The sequence below is a fragment of the Mrakia frigida genome, assembly GCF_051309035.1.
Source record: "Mrakia frigida strain ATCC 22029 unplaced genomic scaffold BDY24scaffold_13, whole genome shotgun sequence".
In the NCBI taxonomy this organism is placed as follows: Eukaryota; Fungi; Basidiomycota; class Tremellomycetes; order Cystofilobasidiales; family Mrakiaceae; genus Mrakia; species Mrakia frigida.
In genome coordinates, this window is record NW_027481268.1 from 418,933 (window position 1) to 435,812 (window position 16,880).

The 16,880-nt window shown below is 54.5% G+C and overlaps 3 protein-coding genes across 3 annotated transcripts; 1 reads left to right on the top strand and 2 right to left on the bottom strand.

The window, feature by feature from the left end:
* Window positions 1–1,001: 1,001 nt before the first annotated feature.
* Window positions 1,002–4,025, bottom strand: CNE1 (calnexin; the record flags this gene model as incomplete). Its single annotated transcript, XM_076643360.1, has 14 exons — window positions 1,002–1,217; window positions 1,325–1,428; window positions 1,530–1,726; window positions 1,811–1,826; window positions 1,898–2,091; window positions 2,194–2,263; window positions 2,346–2,439; window positions 2,541–2,760; window positions 2,929–3,065; window positions 3,134–3,149; window positions 3,241–3,257; window positions 3,353–3,677; window positions 3,778–3,821; window positions 3,939–4,025. 14 exons carry the CDS (start codon window positions 4,023–4,025, stop codon window positions 1,002–1,004), a joined length of 1,737 nt encoding a protein of 578 aa, XP_076497217.1.
* A 2,299-nt stretch (window positions 4,026–6,324) lies between these two features.
* Window positions 6,325–15,258, top strand: BDY24DRAFT_350847 (uncharacterized protein; the record flags this gene model as incomplete). Its single annotated transcript, XM_076637708.1, has 33 exons — window positions 6,325–6,474; window positions 6,548–6,566; window positions 6,637–6,841; window positions 6,933–7,326; window positions 7,417–7,520; window positions 7,600–7,616; window positions 7,680–7,782; window positions 7,852–8,065; window positions 8,138–8,632; window positions 8,713–8,737; window positions 8,821–8,890; window positions 8,965–9,087; window positions 9,160–9,979; window positions 10,048–10,189; window positions 10,263–10,348; window positions 10,415–10,470; window positions 10,535–10,688; window positions 10,758–10,795; window positions 10,887–11,105; window positions 11,180–11,261; window positions 11,335–11,409; window positions 11,476–11,629; window positions 11,700–11,758; window positions 11,846–12,021; window positions 12,093–12,505; window positions 12,594–12,646; window positions 12,724–13,174; window positions 13,295–14,059; window positions 14,147–14,386; window positions 14,458–14,570; window positions 14,640–14,646; window positions 14,724–14,740; window positions 14,821–15,258. 33 exons carry the CDS (start codon window positions 6,325–6,327, stop codon window positions 14,989–14,991), a joined length of 6,210 nt encoding a protein of 2,069 aa, XP_076497218.1. The 3' UTR covers window positions 14,992–15,258.
* On the bottom strand, window positions 15,239–16,760 carry SKA1 (Ska1p). Its single transcript, XM_076640222.1, has 5 exons — window positions 16,235–16,760; window positions 16,052–16,130; window positions 15,956–15,967; window positions 15,852–15,881; window positions 15,239–15,775 (listed from the first exon to the last, which is right to left on the bottom strand). The coding sequence occupies exons 1-5, from the start codon at window positions 16,631–16,633 to the stop codon at window positions 15,564–15,566; spliced, it is 732 nt and encodes a 243-aa protein (XP_076497219.1). The 5' UTR covers window positions 16,634–16,760; the 3' UTR covers window positions 15,239–15,563.
* Between the last annotated feature and the right edge of the window lie 120 nt (window positions 16,761–16,880).

Below are 16,880 nucleotides of genomic sequence, written 5' to 3' on the forward strand. Positions count from 1 at the left end.
TCAGCGACTCACAAAGGCGTTCCCATCATGAAAAAGTTCGTCAACTGCCTCTCCCCTAGCAAAGTCGGGAACTGCTCCAACCAAGGCGCAATGTTGCCTTCCTTCGCAAAGTGGAAGATCATTGAGGGGAGATGTCCGAAGAGCGGGAGGCTAGGCGTCGTTGGGATCCCTGCCATACGAGGTCGACTGAGGAGGAAGTAAAAGAGCCCAACGAGGGCGAAGGTGAAAACGAATGCGCAGAGGAGGAGAGGAGGAGCGTCCATCATCCTTGAGCGAAGTCGTTGAGTTTGAGGTCGTCGTTGGAGGGTCAGAGGTCGAAGAAGGAAGGAAGGAAGCCCCAGGCGAAAAGAGCGAGAGGGGTGACTTCGAGGGAAGGTCGTACGGCGACAGCGGCGGATATAGAGAAGCATTTCGGTTTAAAGATGAGAGTTGAGGGAAGCCTTCGGTCGGGAAAGTCAGCTCGACGCGACTTTTCTCCCCGTTCTGCCCTCTTCCCTCTTTCCCAACACACTACAGAAGAAAGTTTGCACAACGAGCATCATCATCCTTTTTTTTTGAGTTGGCACTCTGGGGCAACCTGAAACTCCGAGTTGAACTCCTGGTCCTCGAGCTCCGCTTCCCCTGACGAGTTTCACGACTCTCCTTCCTTCCTCGTCGTGTCGCCTTTCAGTCCAAAGTTTTCCTGATCCAGCTCTAAGTACGACAGTCGTAAATGAGCCAGTAAATCTTCAGCCTGCTGGGACTGCTCCAACGCGCTGACGAGACGCTGATGCCCTCCTTTCCCTCCGTCGCTCCGCCCTCCGAATCCCACGCGTCCACTTTGCGCTCACACAGACGCCAAAAAGAACGCGAAGCCCTTCAGAAACGAGCTGTAAAACGAAACATTGGCATTTTCTTCACTTGATCGATCCTCCCTCCCCTTCTTCCTCCCCATCCTCCTCTCATCTGCCTCTCCTCCCGCCTCTCCTCTGATCTTCACACCTTCCCTCCTTCAACCTCGCCTAGAGGTCCTTTCCCTTCCCCTTCCTCTGCTTCAACAGCGCCTCCTGAACGGGGATGGTCTCTCCCTCCTTGGTGGTGGTGACCTCCACGACGGGAGTACCCTCGGCTGAGGATCCAACGACGGCGGGGAGAGCGGCGGGGACGGGCTCGACCTTCTTGGGGGTGACGGAGGGAGCGGGAGCGTTTTGGTCCTCGACGACGAAGTAGGTGATGAGCTGAGGAGGAGGAAGAAATAGAAGGAAGGAAGGTCAGGGTGAGCGAGAGGAAGAGGAGGAGATGGAAGTGGGAGAAAGAAGGAGAGGAGGACAGAGATGAAACTCACAGCTCCGATCGATCCGAGAAGGGTCATCAACGAGATCAAAAGGGTTCCAGCAACCGAAGGGTACTCCTCAACGGCAGCCCTGGCTCCCTTGGTCTTGGCGTGCTCTGCATGCGAAAAAACAAGGTGAGGCGTCAGTTCTCGTTCTCGTCGCGACGCGTCTCCCCTCCTCGCTCAACCCAGCTCTCTCGACGTATCGAAGACTCACCGATGAACTCGGAAGCAAGGTCCATAGCCTCCTCGTACTTGGAGACGACGAGATCCTGCCACTTGGCGGCCTTGTTTCCTCCGACGAGCTCGTCGTCGTCCTCGTCCAGGGCAGCCTTCTCAGCGGCCTTCTCGAGCTCGTACTTGACGTGGAAGGTCTCGGCGGCAAGCGCTTTGGCATCGGCGGCGGAGTGTCCGCTATTTCGAAGTTAAAGAGAGGAGGGAAGGTCAGTTCGAGTCGAGAGACGAAGAAGAGGAGAAAGAGAGGAAAGAAGAACGAACACGTAGATGTTATCGACTTCGAAGGGAGAGGGGAAAGGGTCAGCGTTCGATCTCGCACGAGGGAAAATTCAGACCAATCGAACTCACAAAGCATCGAATCAGTCATGGTCCAAATCTCGAATCCAATTCCTCCAATGGCGGTGAGTCCCTTCGCAGGCTCGAGGTCCTCGAAGTAGTCAGGGTTGGCGATCTTTCGAGGAGCCCAGATTCCCTTGTACTCGGGGTTGTCGATGAGAGGAGCAGACCACTTGCCCTTGTACTCGGGGTTGGAGATCAAAGGCCTGAGGGGGAGGAAAGGGAGGGAAGGAGACGAGAGGTCAGCTTCGAGCTCGAGAAAACGAACGGAGCTGGAGGAGAAGAGGAACGAAGAGACAAGGACTTACTGAGACCAAGGTCCACATCCGGGAGCATCCTCACAAGCGGGGTTGGAGACGGAAGGGGCGATCCAATCACCTGAGAGAGGAAGGAAGGAGAAGGTGTGAGCTCGAGGGTGAACGAAACGGACGAAACGCGTCGAGCAAGAGAGAGGACGAACCATCCTCCTCGTCATCCCACTCCTCAGGCTTCTCAGCATCAGGATCGGCGACAATGTCGGGCTCGTTCTCGAGCCATCCCTCGGGGATGGTGGCCTGTTCGAAGCCACAAAAAAAAGAGGGATCAGCTCGAACGCTTCGACATCTTCCCCTTCCCCCTCCCTTCAGATCCCCGTCTTCCTCGTACTGAAACGAACCTCAGTATCCACGATAAGAGCAGGAGCATCCTCGTTCCAATCCTCAGGCTTGGTAGCCTCAGGATCAACGATCTTAGCCTCGTCGACCCAGGTCGAGGGCTTCGAGTCCTCGGGGTCGTCGATCTCTTTGGCGGGGTTGACGGCGGGCTCGAAGTCCTCGAGAAGGGATCCAGTCTTGGCCGAGACGTCGTTGATGAGGATCTCGAAGGTGTTGTCGGGGCTGCAGAAGGGAGGAGGGACGGCCGAAGGTCAGCTCGTGCGAAAGAGGGAGAGAGGAAGGAGATCGCATGAAGACGAGCTTAGAGCTCAAGCTCAACGAGGACGTCGAGCAGAGCCTTGATCGCTCCGAGATGCGAGTACGAATAAGTTGAAGAGGAATGATACTCACTTGACGATAAGAGTGTAGAGGGCCGAGAGCTTGGTGATCTTGGGCGAAGGAGCGGCGGTGAGGTGCTTCTCCTCGTACTCTCCAGTCTTGGGGTTGAGGTGCTTGAAAATGAAGTGAACCTTGTTGGTAGCTCCGCACTGTATTCATAGAAAGGGCAGGGGGTCAGTAAGAGCTCATGGTCGAGGAAGAGAAGGAAGCGGCTGACCTTGTCGGGACCGAACCTGGAGGAGGAGGAAGGAGAGGGAGGGAGGAAAGAGAGGTTAGGGGAGCTCGAAAGGTGAGCTACAGCAGCAGATCTGTCGGACGACGTACATGATGGTGAAGGGAGTCTAGTAGAAGAGAAAACGAGAAGGAGAGAAGTCAGCTCATCGTTCTTCCTTCGCCATCCAAAAACAAAAGACAGAGATGAAGAAGGAAAGCTGACCTTGTCCGAGAACTCAGCAGCACTCAAATCTCCCTCTCCCTCGCTCAACAGCTTGACATACGCTCCTCCACACTCCAGTCCCTTCTGGAGCTTAGTCTCGTACTGAACGACCAAAGGCTTCCCGTCCTCGATCTTGATGGCAGGAAGGATCTCAGCGGAGATGGCGTGGTGAGCTGCCTTGGACTTGATGACGAGACCCTTGTCGGCTGGAATTCCAGGGAAAACGGTAGGTTCCTCGACGGCCCATACTCCAACGTAGGAGAAGGTCTCTCCTCCAACGGGAGTCTGCTTGACAGCGGAGGAGGCGGACCAGCGGGATTCCCAGCTACGAAGGAAGGGGGAAGAAGGAAGGAGGAGGAGGAGAGGATGAGCACGTTGGAGCTCAAAAAGGTCGTTTCAACGAGCACGAGTGTATAGAAACTCACGAGTCGTTGAACTGCTCGAGGAAGGGAGCGTTGAGAGAGGTAGACTGGGTAACGAAAAACAAGCAGAAGGGAAGAGGGGGAAGGGAGTGAGCTTGGAAGAAACGAAGGAGATGGTCGTGGAAGGAGAAGGTGAGCTCGCAGAAAGAGAAGCTCGCACTCACCACGAAAGACTGAGGAGCGACTTCTGCAGAGACTGAGGAAGCGAGAGCTCCAAGGAGGGCAGCCGTCGAGAGAGAACAAGAACGCATGGGAGAAAAGGAAAGGGAAGAGAGAGAGGGTGGTGGGTGGAAAGATGCCAGCGCATTTCGACCGATCAAGGGGGGGAGAGCTGCGAGAGGTTAGTAGCCGTCTCTAGAGTTGAAGGAAGGCTGGGTTGGACATCTACGATGCTGAAGGTGATTCCGAGAAAATTCGAAAACAATGTTTTTCGTCTCGAGCTCGTTCCTAGCAGAGAAAAAACGCGTCGAGACGCGTGCCACGTCACAGTTCGAGCTGTTTCGCTCTCTTTCTTCCAGCGAGAAGCCTCCAGTCTTTCTCGTTTCTCCCCAGGGCGAAGGTTCCGGCTGAAGTCTTCTGATGGACATTTCTCCGAGCTGTTCTTGTTGGAATCTGGCGCGTCGCAGGCGAGGAGCGAAGGCGGCGAGGAGAGCGCGTCGCAACGCGTCGTCGGTCTACGAAAAGCTTACCTGAGCGTCCGAAAATGATGAGTTCGCAACTAGGGTAGACTAAAGTGTATCCTCGGTCCTGGAAAAGTTGAAAGTTGAGGCAAAGGACCGAAACGGAGGCAAAGTCGTGCTCGAGGGCGACCTCCAGAGCTCGAAATGGCGAGCTCAACGTTTCCTTCCTGTCCCTCCCGACGTCGACAAGCTCAGCGAAGTCCCTTCTGAGGATCAGGAAATGCTCTTTAGGAGTTTTCGTTTGCTGGCGGGGGCTGCATGAGCTGGGAGCGACGAGGAGAGCTGATTGAAACGAGAGGAGGGAGGGCTGAACGAGGAGGACTGAAGGGTGGTGAGGAGGGAAGGACGAGCTGCTCAGACTTCCTTGCTCGAGGTTGTGCTCGAGCTGAAGAAGAGTTGTCACTGTGAGTCTTTCTAACTGGGCTTGTCGATGGAGGTCGCTCGAAGGCGAGGGAGCGACGCGACGCGACGGAGCAAGATCGAGGGCTGAACGAGAGGGATGAAGATGAAGGAAGGAGAACGGGACGTTGAGCTCGAATCGATGCCCTCTCGCAGCTTGATCTTATGTCTCCTAGTCCTCAAAGCTGACTCTCTCCCCTCTTCTCTTTTCGTCGTAGATTTTCCTTTGATTCCATGAAACTCTTTCAAAAAGGACCGAACCCAGGGCTGGAAAGTCAGGCGCGGAAGGAAGAGGCTCAGCTTTCTTTCCTCTCGCTCGAGTTTTGACCCTCCGAGAGAGAAAAACTTCCTCCGTACCCGTAGCAGAACCCTATCTTAGTGAGTTCGATCTCTATTTTTGCTCGGCAGTTTTTCCCTTCATTTTCTCCCTGAAACATGTGATTGAACTCCGACCTTCTCCCCCCCTATTGTCGCTTGACCTTCTCTCTCCCCTTCTTCTCTTTTTGGCAGCTCCTCCAAACCACCACCATCTCAGGATGCCCCCTCGCCGCTGTGACTTCATCGACTCCCCTAGGGGTTGTCGCAAAGGAATCAACTGCACCTTCTCTCACTCAAATCCCAACCCAAACAACCCGAACCCAAACACCTTCTCCTCCTCTCGAGGTGGTTCTGGCTTCAGCAGTCGAGGAGGACGAGGAGGGAGAGGGAGAGGAAGAGGAGGATACCCTTCGAATCAAGGCTCTCAACGTTCGGACAGATGCTGGGATTACTGGAACAACGGAGCATGCCCGTGAGTAGTTGGCTTGTTCACTCCTCCCTTCTCGTCCCCCAGTCCCTCCCTCTCTCTTTCTTTCAAGCTCTACCGCCCCCCATCGCGAAACGAAGCTCATACTAAAACTCTTCTCTCTATGCAGTCGAGGAATACTAGCCTGCAACAGGCTGCACGAAGACAACCCTCGACTTGCCAGCAACAACGACGCTCCAGCTCCTCCTCCCGCTTTCTCCACCTCCCTCCCTGCCCCAACGATCAAGGTCGACCCTAACTCAGCTCACTCCTTTGCGTCGGATCGAATCCTTTCGGCGAAGGAGATGTTGACTCCTCAGAAGGCTCAGGTTATCGTGAGGAAGTACGAGGTCGAGGGCGTGAGCTTTGCAGCCGGGGGGCGAGAGGACATCTACGAGCTTCTTCTCGCCCTCGTCGCTGGGAACGTTCTCAACGAAGCTTGGGTGAGTAACTTTCTTCGGAACCTTCGGGATCTCTCGCTGTCGATACACATGTGCGAAGGAAGATCATTGACCTAACACCCTTTCGTCCTTCTCAGACGGACGAAGATCGAGAGGTGAGCTCTGCGTTCCTGTCTCGGACCTCTCCCTCGCCATCGCTGAATCTTCGACGTCCCTTCCTGCTTCTCCCAGATGCTTCTCTCTCAGGTCGCCAAGGTTCGTGTCCAGTTCCAGGTCGTCGGAATGGATGAAGCTGACATCCTTTTCTCTCGAACAGAAACCCCACAACTTCCTCCTTCGACTCGGAGAGATCGTCTCCCACCCTAAGGTCGTCGCTCATCCTTCGAGCTCCAACATGGATCTAGAATTTCAAAGAGGGTATCTTCCTCTCATCGCTGTGAGTGACGCTCCGAAATCGCGATTGGGCTCAGTTCGTGGACTGATCCACACTTCCCCTTTTTCTGCTCCAGTACCTCTCGTCCGAACAAGGTACGCCTAGCTTCTTCTCACGTTTTGATTACGAGAGCTGATCAGATCTCTCGCCTGTGTGTCCCTCCAGTCATCAAGAGCTCAGTCCGACGCGACGTCAACGCTCTCTTCAACCAAGTCGACAAAAACGTCGAAGACTTCTGTCGAACTGTCACCGAAGTCCTCCAGTCTACTCTCGCCGCCGAGAAGATAATCAGCATCAACTCTCCAGCCACTGTTCTTCGACTTCAGTCGTTCTATCATATCCTCAAGCCTCTCACTACCATGCTGCACGAGTCAGTCGCGTCGTTCCTCTTTTCGCATCTCTGTCCTTCCCTCTCACCGACGGTCAACTGACTCTCCTTTCCCGTTTTTTTCTTTCTACAGATACCTTACTCGCTTCAAGAACGTTGCTGCAGATCACGACGAAGTCTACGACCTCGTTCATCTCGTCAAAGCGACCTTCGAAACCTGGGCGTCATCTCTCGCTCGAACGCCTCCCACCTTCGTCGATTCTCTTTCGGACCAGTCCCCGGAAGATCAAGCCTTCATCATCTCTCTCCTTCGAAGGAACCTGGAGAAGCTCTGCGCCATCGTGGATCGAGACGCTGGAAGGATCCAAGCTCCCGTCGTTGTTCCTTCGACTTCGACCAAAGGAAGAGTCGTCGGAGACGCCGAGCTCATCAAGTTCGATCCTCCTGGAGGAAGACACGACAACGACTTCGAGAGGATCCAGGATATCCAGCTTGCTCCCACTCATGAAGAGTTGACTACCGACAGAGTGAGTTCTCACCTCACGCTGTTAGCTTTCCGGAGGAGAGATCGAGACAAGGAGGTCGAAAACTGAGCTCTTGCGATTCGGTTTCGACAGGTCTACCTTCCAGCCAACCTCGCCAAGGCACCTCATCACCTCCCTTCCGATTCGATGGATAGAGTGTTCGATCTTCAGTTTCGAATGTTCCGAGAAGAGCTCATGTGAGTCGACTTGTTCAGCGTTCATTCGAGACTCGAAATCTCACGCGTCTCTTCGTTTCTTCGTCTCGTCTTCTCTCAGCGCACCTCTTCGAGAGAGTCAGTCGAACCATTTCAACTCCTACACCCAGTCCTCCTATCTGACTTTCTTTTTCTTGATAGGTGTGCTTCTGATTCTCGAGGACCTTCGAACTCAGCCGTTCGCTAAAACAGTCCTGGCGAAGGTCATCAAGTCGGGAGGGGGAGCCTATCGCAGGGAATCAGCGTGAGTAGCTCCTTCTGTTGAATCTCGAAACGATACACAGTCTCACCTCCGTCCTTGTTCTGCTCTCAGCTTCATGCAGATTTTCGTCGGCGTGAACTTCCTCTCCTTCGCTCTCGGACGAGACGGATTCAGCCTGGGTCTCTCCCTCTTGGTCCCTCCCGACGGTCGTGGGAAACGTTCAGCAACGTTCTGGCTCTCCAGGTCTGGTCTCAACGATGGCTTCCTTGTCGCTCTCATTTGGAAGCAGAAGGTCTGGTTGGGCCGAGTCACGAGCAGTGAGTCCGTTCTTTCTTCGACCCTTCCGCTCCTGGCTGACTCCCCTTCCTTTCCTTTCCATCGACCTGCAGAATCCGAGGCCGTTTCCCAGTCGTACAACTCTGTCACAGGACGAGTCATCGTTCAAGTCGCCTTCTTCAACCCTCTCGTCGAGCTTCACGCCGTCCAAGCCCTACGGAGCGAAGCTCACGGCCAAAACATGATCCTCGTCAAAAGCTCCGTTCTCTGGGAAGCCGTTCGTCCCTACCTCGAGGCTCTCAAAACGAATGAAGCCACCGCCGTCCCCTTCTCGGAGATTCTCGTCCACGGAGTCGATCTCTCCCACGTCGTCGTTTCTCCACCGACCTTCGCCGAGACTCCTGGATTCGAGTGGAACATCTCGTGTCTCCTCCGAGGAGATTCCAACCTCGGTCGTCCCCTCACGTTCACCGTCAACAACGCTGCTAGCATCCTCGACGCCAGGATCCTTCTCAAGGCTCACGGAACTCTCGATGAATCTCAGGCGGACTCGCTCATCGACATCCTCACGAGGGAAGTCGCTTTGGTGCAGGGACCTCCAGGGACGGGCAAGACTGTGAGTGTTTCTGTCCCCTCTTTCGCCTCTTCTTTCCGCCAATGTCGTGTCGCTGACGTTTCGTTTCCTTTCTTTTATAGTACCTCGGCATCCAGCTGATCAAAGGTGAGTCCAGATACATTTTTCAACGTCCCTGCGTCGTTCGAGAGCTGACCTCCGACGCGCTCTCCTTTCTTTCGCTTCCCCAGTCTACGTCGCCAACAACGTCGGCCCCATCCTCCTCATCGCAGAGACGAACGAAGCTATCGACCACATGGTGTAGGTCCCTCTTACCTCATCTCTAGACGACTTGAGAACCTTCGTCTGACTCGTTCAACCTCGTCGTTCTCCAGGCACGACATCGTCGAAGCAGGAATCACCAAGAGTCTCGTCCGTCTCGGAAACCGCTCTAAGGACGAGCTCGTTCAGGCCTATTCGATCAGTCAGCTCGAGGAACTCAACCCAGCGAGTGCAGCGTAAGTTTTCCAGCAGATTAGTCGTCGTCCAAGAGAGGATTGAAGGATTGACGCAGTTCTTTCGTCTCACAGCTCTCGTCGACCGGCGGATCAAGCGTACCACGTCATGAAGGATTTCCAGGAGGAGATGGCTAGCCTTCATCAGACCATCACAAAGCAGCAGCTCTCAGTCGAGGACATGGACGACTGGCTCGCCGAGAATTACCCCGCTCATCATCGACAACTCACGACCAACCCTCCGCCCTGGATCTCGGCGCTTCTCAACTACCTCGACGCTGGAGGAGACGGATGGACTCAAGTCGACAAGAAGAAGAAGAAGTCTCGATCTACACCAAAGTCCAGCCGTACGACCTTCTCGATTTGGGAGGAAGGAGAAGACCTTGACCTCCTCGAACGACTCCACCGACCTCCGGTCTCTCCTCCCTCCTCTTCCTCGTTCTCAAACCGACAACCTCCTCCTTCTCCAACCTCGGATTGGAACAACATGCGAGCTGCTCTCGACGATGCTCTCTCAGCCTCGCAGCCGACTCCGGAGGACGAACCTCATCTGGCCTTTGGATTCTCGAACGCCCAATCGTTCACTCGCAACTACGGTCCTCTCCCTCCCCTCCCTCGAGGAGACTACTCGACAGGTGACCTCAGGAGGTCCCGTTCGCTCTGGGAGATGTCGAGGAAGGAACGAACGTCGCTCTACAAGACTTTGTACGACGAAGCTTGGGAGAAGTCGTCCGAGAAGCAGTTCGCCAAGTTCAAACGACTGAGGAAGGAGCACGAGCGAGCAAGGAAGGATCACGACGATCTTCGAACCGACATCCGAATCTCTATCCTCAGGAAGACCAAGATCGTCGCTGGGACTACCACGGGAGTTGCGAAGATGGCTTCGTTGATGAAGGTGTGCTCGGGCTCGTCTTCTCTCTCTTGACGCGTTTTCTGACCTTCTCTTTTTCTTCTCAACTTCAGGGATTCTCTCCGAGCATCGTCGTCGTCGAAGAAGCTGGACAGACGCTCGAAGCACACGTCCTGGCTACGCTCTCTCCGAGCATTCAACACCTCGTCCTGATCGGAGATCCTCTGCAGCTTCGATCGACTATCAACAACTACCGTGGGTCTACCATATTCTTTCTTGCATCCGATCGCTCGTCCGAGAGACTGACTTCTTCTTACCCTCTATTCAGAGCTCTCGGTCGACAGCCGCACTGGAGCTTTGCTGCGTCGGTTCGACGTCTCCCTGCTGGAGCGATTATCGTCGGGTGGACTTCCTGTGAGCTGACTTGATCATCTTCATGGCTCGGACTAGATCTTGACTCGAGATCCTTTCCGTTCACAGATGTCGAAGCTCGAGAACCAACGTCGAATGCGTCCCGAGATCTCGAGTTTGATCCGGTGAGTCGGCGCGTTTCTGCTTGTTTCGTTCTTTGCTGACCTTTTTCCTCGTTCGAATGCCTAGAAACACTCTCTACCCAAGACTCCAAGACAACCCGCTCGTCACAGAGTATCCGAGACTTCGAGGAATGAAGGAGAACGTGTTCTTCTTGGATCACAACGAACCGGAGGGAGGAGGCCGAGGAGTCGAAGCTGTTTCGAAACACAACGTCTTCGAGGTTCGTTCGAACGTTTCCCTACTTTTCCGAAGACCCTCGAATGCTGATATGCTTCTCCTTTCGCTTCAGGTCGCCATGGTTCGCTCTTTGGTGAGACACTTCTTGAGGTTTGTTTCCCTCCCGTTTTCTCCCCTTCCTCGCGTCTTCCCCACCCTTCATCTCCTTCCCCCGCTGACTCGTTCCGTCTTCTTTACTTAGACAAGGAGTCTACAGCAAGAAGGGAGGGATCGTCGTCATCTGCCTCTATCTCGGACAGGTTCTCAGGGTTCGAGAAGCTCTCTCGACTCTCCCTACCTGCACGGTCGTCGTCGAGGAGAAGGATCTCGCTCAGCTGTCGGCTCTCGGAGAAGAAGCTCAGATCTCGGCCGATCCTGCTCAGATCCGACGAGGAACAGCCTCAGACGAAGTTCGAGTAACGTTCGTACTCGCGCCCATCCTCCTTCGCCTCAACTTTCTTCTTCGCTGACCTCCTGCTCTGTTGTTTCTCCCAGGAGCGTCGATAACTACCAAGGACAGGAAGGAGATGTGATCATTGTCTCTACGGTTCGAAGCGATGCTGTTGGATTCGTCGGAGTGAGTACCCAACCCAGAATTCTCTTTCGACAGCCTCTCTCTTCTTCTGACTCCTCGCTCTTTTCCTCCTCAGAACGTCAACAGGATCAACGTCGCCGTCAGCCGAGGCAAGCATGGGATGATCATCCTCGGACACAGAGAAGTAAGCGTCCTCTGTTTAAATTTCTCTTTCTCTCCTTCACCGAGAAGACTGACGCGTTTTCTCTTTCACCAGCTTCTCTCGAAGAGCCCGATGTGGTCGACCATCTGCGACGAGCTCGAATCTCACAACCAGCTCGGTTCAGCCCTTCCGATCTCGTGCTATAATCACCCCGAGGAAGTCTCTATGGTCTCTCGACCCGAGGAAATCCTTCTCGTCTCGCCAGACGGTCAGTCTTCGAGAACGACTCCTGGACGGCGATTGAGATCCTGACCTCGAACTTCTCTTCGTTTCTCTAGGAGGATGTCTTAGACCTTGCGATGCTGCTCTTTCTTGTGGTCATCTGTGTACTTTCAAGGTGAGTCTCGTATCTGACGCGTCTCGAACGGAGGTCGACGGAGTGACCGACGTCGACTCTCCTCTCCTTTTCTTTCGTCTTCTTCAGTGCCATAGCGACGACCCGAACCACATCGCCTCCCAATGCCATCAGCCATGCACGAAGCTTCTCGACGTCTGCCATCATCCCTGCTCGGCTGAGTGCTTCGAAACCTGCCCGCCATGCAAGATTCCGATCAAGAACGTCCTTCTTTCGTGTGGGCACGTTTCTGCGAGTGTACCCTGGTGAGCTTTATATCCGAGCAGGATTCTCTACGTATTTGGACGCTGACAGCTCCCCTCTTCTCGTTTGGCAGCCATCTCGCCCAGAAACCAGAGGAGATTCGCTGCGTCGCCGTCGTCAAGAAGAAGCTCCCGAACTGCGAGCACGACGCTTCCATGGCTTGCTGGTTTGATCCGGCCAACTTCGACTGTACCTCGAGATGTGGGAAGGACCTCGGATGCTGCTCGAAGGTCTGCGAAGCTTCCTGCTCGACCTGCTCAAAACTCTCTCTCGCCGATCCTCCTCAACTCGACGTCGTCGTCGTTCGCTCGGTCCATCCTCCTCATCCCTGCGGCCGAATCCTCTTCTGCAACCATGGATGCCTCGACGATTGCGCTCAAGGGCATCAGTGCTCCCCTTGCCGCTCGGATCGACTCCGTGCCTGCGATCATGGAAAAGCTGGGAGGAAGGAGGTTTGTAGCTCTCTCGCCAATCCTTGTGAGTTGCGTCTTCTCCCTTCATCACTCTCTGTTCTTCTGCTTTCAAGCCTCCTACTTACGAGTTCTCTTGTTTCTTCGCTCTTCAGGCATGCAAGCTTGCTCTTGGACGTGTTCTCATCGAGGATCCTGCGCTCTACCTTGCGGAGCCGTACGTCGCTTTCTCTCTCTGATGAGGACTCGAGCTGATTTAGTTTCGTCCCTCGCTTCCGTTTCTCTTAAATTCAGGCTTGCTCGAGACTCCCTTGCGATGAGCGATGCAAGAAGACTCTCCGTTGCGGCCATCGATGTCCTTCGAGTGAGTCTCCCAAAGCTTTCTTTTCTCGACCTCCCTCTCTCGAGCTCGCTGACACTCCTTCCTTCATCTTCAAACTCGATCCAGTCTGTGGAGAACGATGCCCGACGGCCTGCCTCGAGTGTTCTCCTGCTGCCAGGAAGAACGACGTCGTCGACGTTCTCCTCGGTCGAACTTTGGAGGAGGTCTCGAGAGTCGTCGGCCAAGATGGAATCGAGAACCTCGTCGTCACTCTCCCCTGCTCCCACAGCTGGACGGTCGAGACACTGGATGGAATCGTCGAGCTCAGCAACTTCTACGAACAGGACGAGGACGGAAAGTTCATTCGAGCGAAGACCGCTCCGGAGGGTTTCGCCAAACTTCCAACGTGCCCGACGTGCAGAGGTGAGTCTAGATCTCAGCCTTCTGCTCCTCTCTTCACACTACAAGTGTTTTCGATTGCTGATTCTCTCTTTTCCTCTCCTGTCATCCCCCCTCTTCTCCTCTTTTCTTCGACGTCGGCAGCTCCCTTCTTCGTCCAACGGTACTCACGACCCATCAAGAAGGCCCTTCTGGATCTCTCCGAGCACAACTTGGTCACCATCTCGTCTTCTTCGATCCTCGCAGTTCGTCGACTCGTCTCAAATCTCGATATCGACGGAGTCGTCGCATCGGTCGACAACCTCCCGAGGTCGTCCTTCAGCTCCCCTCCCTCGACTACCTTCCCAAAAGCCGCCGAAAAGATTACCAACATCCTCAGAGAGGCTTTTCGACGACGCGTTCCAGTCGAGGTTGCTCCTTTCCAGGCAAGGCTCTCGGAGACCTTCGGCATCGATCCTCAGCAGGCCAAACTCTGGCAGGACAAGGGACGAATCCTTCTTCAGGTCTACCGAATCGCAACCGAGATTGCTGGTCGACCCGCTCCCCATCAGGTTTCGTGGGACAGTGCGTTCGGAACGCTGTTCAGGATGGAGGAATCGAACCCTCGGACGACGGTGGAAGGAGCTCTCTCTCTCGCTCGACGCGCTCTAGGGCAGCCTCGACCTCAAGGGAAGCAGAGGTACGCCGTCGAAGGGATCCTCGAAACTGTCTACGCCCGAAATCATCTCGCACGAATCGCCCAATCGTTCGCCAGCGGAGGATCTTCGAGCGCACCTCCAGAGGTCGGCCTTCGATGGAACTTCGTCGCAGAGTCTCTCCTTCAATCGTCTCTTCAAGACGCCGAACTCGCCCAGAAGATGACGGTCGATACTCGAATGGATCGGCAGTTCAAGGTCTGTCAAGTAGCAGGTGAGCGCTTTCTTCTAGTTTCTCACTTCTGATCGAGAGAAGAGGTTGACACTGATGTCGAATCGTCGCGTCGTTTTCGTCTCTCAGTCCTCAACGCAACGTTCCTCCTCTTCCGTCACAACATCCAGCAGGAACTCTCCGAATCAATAACTCAAGAACGTCGACATGACCTCGTCGAGATGTCGGCTCGGATGTCGTTCGAGGCTGCTCAGGAGGCGAAGAGTTCCCCGAGAGGAGAGACGAGCTTGGTCTTCGACAACGAGGAGGGCAGGACGTGGCTCGAGGAACACCACTCGAAACCTCTCAAGACCATCTCGGACGACTGGGGTGAGCACTAGCTCTCATTCTTTCTCAGAACTTCTCCTTTCTGACTCTGTTTCTCATCTCCTTTCTCCCAGCAACCCTCACCGTCTCGCTGGGCCGAGACACCTTCGTCCAACCCGTCACTCGCCTCGAACGACTCGAGATCATCAAGGCCATGGAGCTCTACTCCGCCGGTCACTTCTACCAAGTGAGCGTCTATCTCTTTATCGTTCTCGAACGATCCGCTGACCAGTTCTTCTCTCCCTCCGACCTTCAGTGCATCAGTTCGTTCTGCTTTCTCTCCTTCTCTCTTTTCTTCCTTCACTGACCTTCTTGTCTCTTCTTTGCCTTACCTCCACAGACGGACATCCTTTCGTCGTTCGTACCTTTCTTCCACCTTCTTCGCTATCTTCGTCGTCGAAATCTCTGACCCTCTCTCTCTCCTTCTTCTACATTAGATCGGAGAGTGTGGAGGAGCGATGCAGCAAGCGAGATGCCCTGAGTGCGGAGAGACCATCGGAGGATCGAACCATACTCTCGCCGCAGGAAACACCTTCGATAACGAGATGGAAGACCTGAGCATCGAAGCTGGACTCGACGCCAACCCTTTCCCTTGGGGTCGAAGGTAGAGGAAGTTGAGGGGGGTTCTCGTCCGTCGCGTCTCTTTTCTCGTTTTCTCCTTTCCCCCTTTCGCTTTCTCTCTTCTCTCTCTTTCCTTCCTTCCCGTCTCCTTCGTCTCGTCTAGCCTTTCACGATTCCCGTTTCTCGTGCCGTCACGTTTTCTCTTACCACTTCCTTTCGATTCCGTTCTGTTTCTCTGCTCACCGTTTCTCCTCGAAGCTCGATTGAATCGAACTTCGCCTTTTCGTGAGCGGAGAAAGGAAGACAGGATGATGAGACATGAAGCGAGAAGTATTGAAAAACGGATATAGGAAGAGACGGAGCGAACGAAGGGCGAAGGTCGTTCGAACTGCGACGCGACGCTACTGTTCTTCGAAGCGAAGAAGATCAGGTCAGGCCTCCGTCGTATCTCTTCCCCCGACCAACTCCAAAGCAGAAGAGCTATCTTCACCTGTTCCTCAACCCTCAACCATCCTCTCCCCAAACCCATCGACCTTCGTTCCTCCCAGATTCTCCACGATCGATCTGATCGTGACCATGAACCCGAACAGCTGAGCTCGATTCGCTTCTGCTCCACCCATCAAGTAGCAACCCACCCATGGTTGGAGAGATCAGTCAGCCAGCCCAGCCAGTGTGCTCGATCAGGCTGGGGTTCGACGGAGAGGGGGAACGAGAAAGAAGCGCGTCGAGACGAACCCTGTTTCCTCTCCTCTCGTCGAATCTCTTCGATGGACTGGTGGATCTTGGCTGTTGAGGCCTTTTGAAGGGAGGAGAGACGGTGTTGGGACCAGACTGTGAGGAGATAGATGGACGAGTCAGCTCGAGGGGCGAACAGAGAGGGAGCCGCTTTCAGAGATGGGAGACGTACCGGTGAGTTCGAGGAGGACGAGATGGAATTCTGAGTATGTGAGAAGGAATGAAGAAGATTCAGAGAATATTGAAGGAAAGTGAAAATCAAAGCAAGAGACGAACCGGTCATGATGCCTGAGGGAAAGAAGAGGAGAGCAAGAGAGGGAGGGTGAGTACATGCGCGTCGAAATCGAGAAACCGTTGGGACAAGGAGCTCACCTTCCATGAAACCCTTCTGAGCCTTCTCAAAGTCTTGGATAGGGTTCGCTGCACCGGAGAGGATGTCGAAGGGAGTCATCTGGGAAGAGAGGAAAGCAAAGGAGGAGAGGAAGAGGAGGAGGGAGAGAGGTGAGCTCGATTCTCCTCCGTTTCGACCGTGACTGAGAGGACGAAGAGCCGAACCTTATCTTCGAGATCTCCAGACCAGCTCTTCGTCCTCTTCTTCTCGACTTTTGAAGAGGTGGTGGACTTGTTGGGCTCGTTCGCCTTCGACTTCTCGACTGATCCACCTTCCTCGTCCTCGTCCTCGTCCTCGGCCTCCTCCCTCCCTTCGGCTCTCTTCCTCTTCTGACCAACGACGACTCCACTCTGGACAGATAGATCCGGCTTCTGGTCTTCGAGCTCGTCTGAATGCTGAGAGTGGTCGAGGGAAGGTCGAGGGGTCGAGCAAGGGGAGGAGGAAGGGAGGGAGATGGGATCGGACGAGGGAGCCTCGACGGCTTCGTGAGAAGAGAAGGTTGTCGAGGACTTAGTTTCGTCGAAAGATGGCGAGGAATCAAGGGACTGGGAGAAAGAAGGCATGCCGAAGAAGTGGGGGGTTCGAGAAAGTTTTGAGTGGGAGCTGGATGGCGGTCGGGAGCAAAAGGAGGGAAGGGAAGGGAAACGGCGAGCTTGACGATTTCACCACCTCCTTCTCTTCCTTCTTGACGGCCATCATCCTCCTTTTCTCGTTCCTTTGTCTCGGATCTCACACTGCAGAGAAGGAAGCTGAGAGAGAAGTGAGTACGATGAGTCTGGTTAAAACTTCTCTGGAACCTGCTTGTAACTG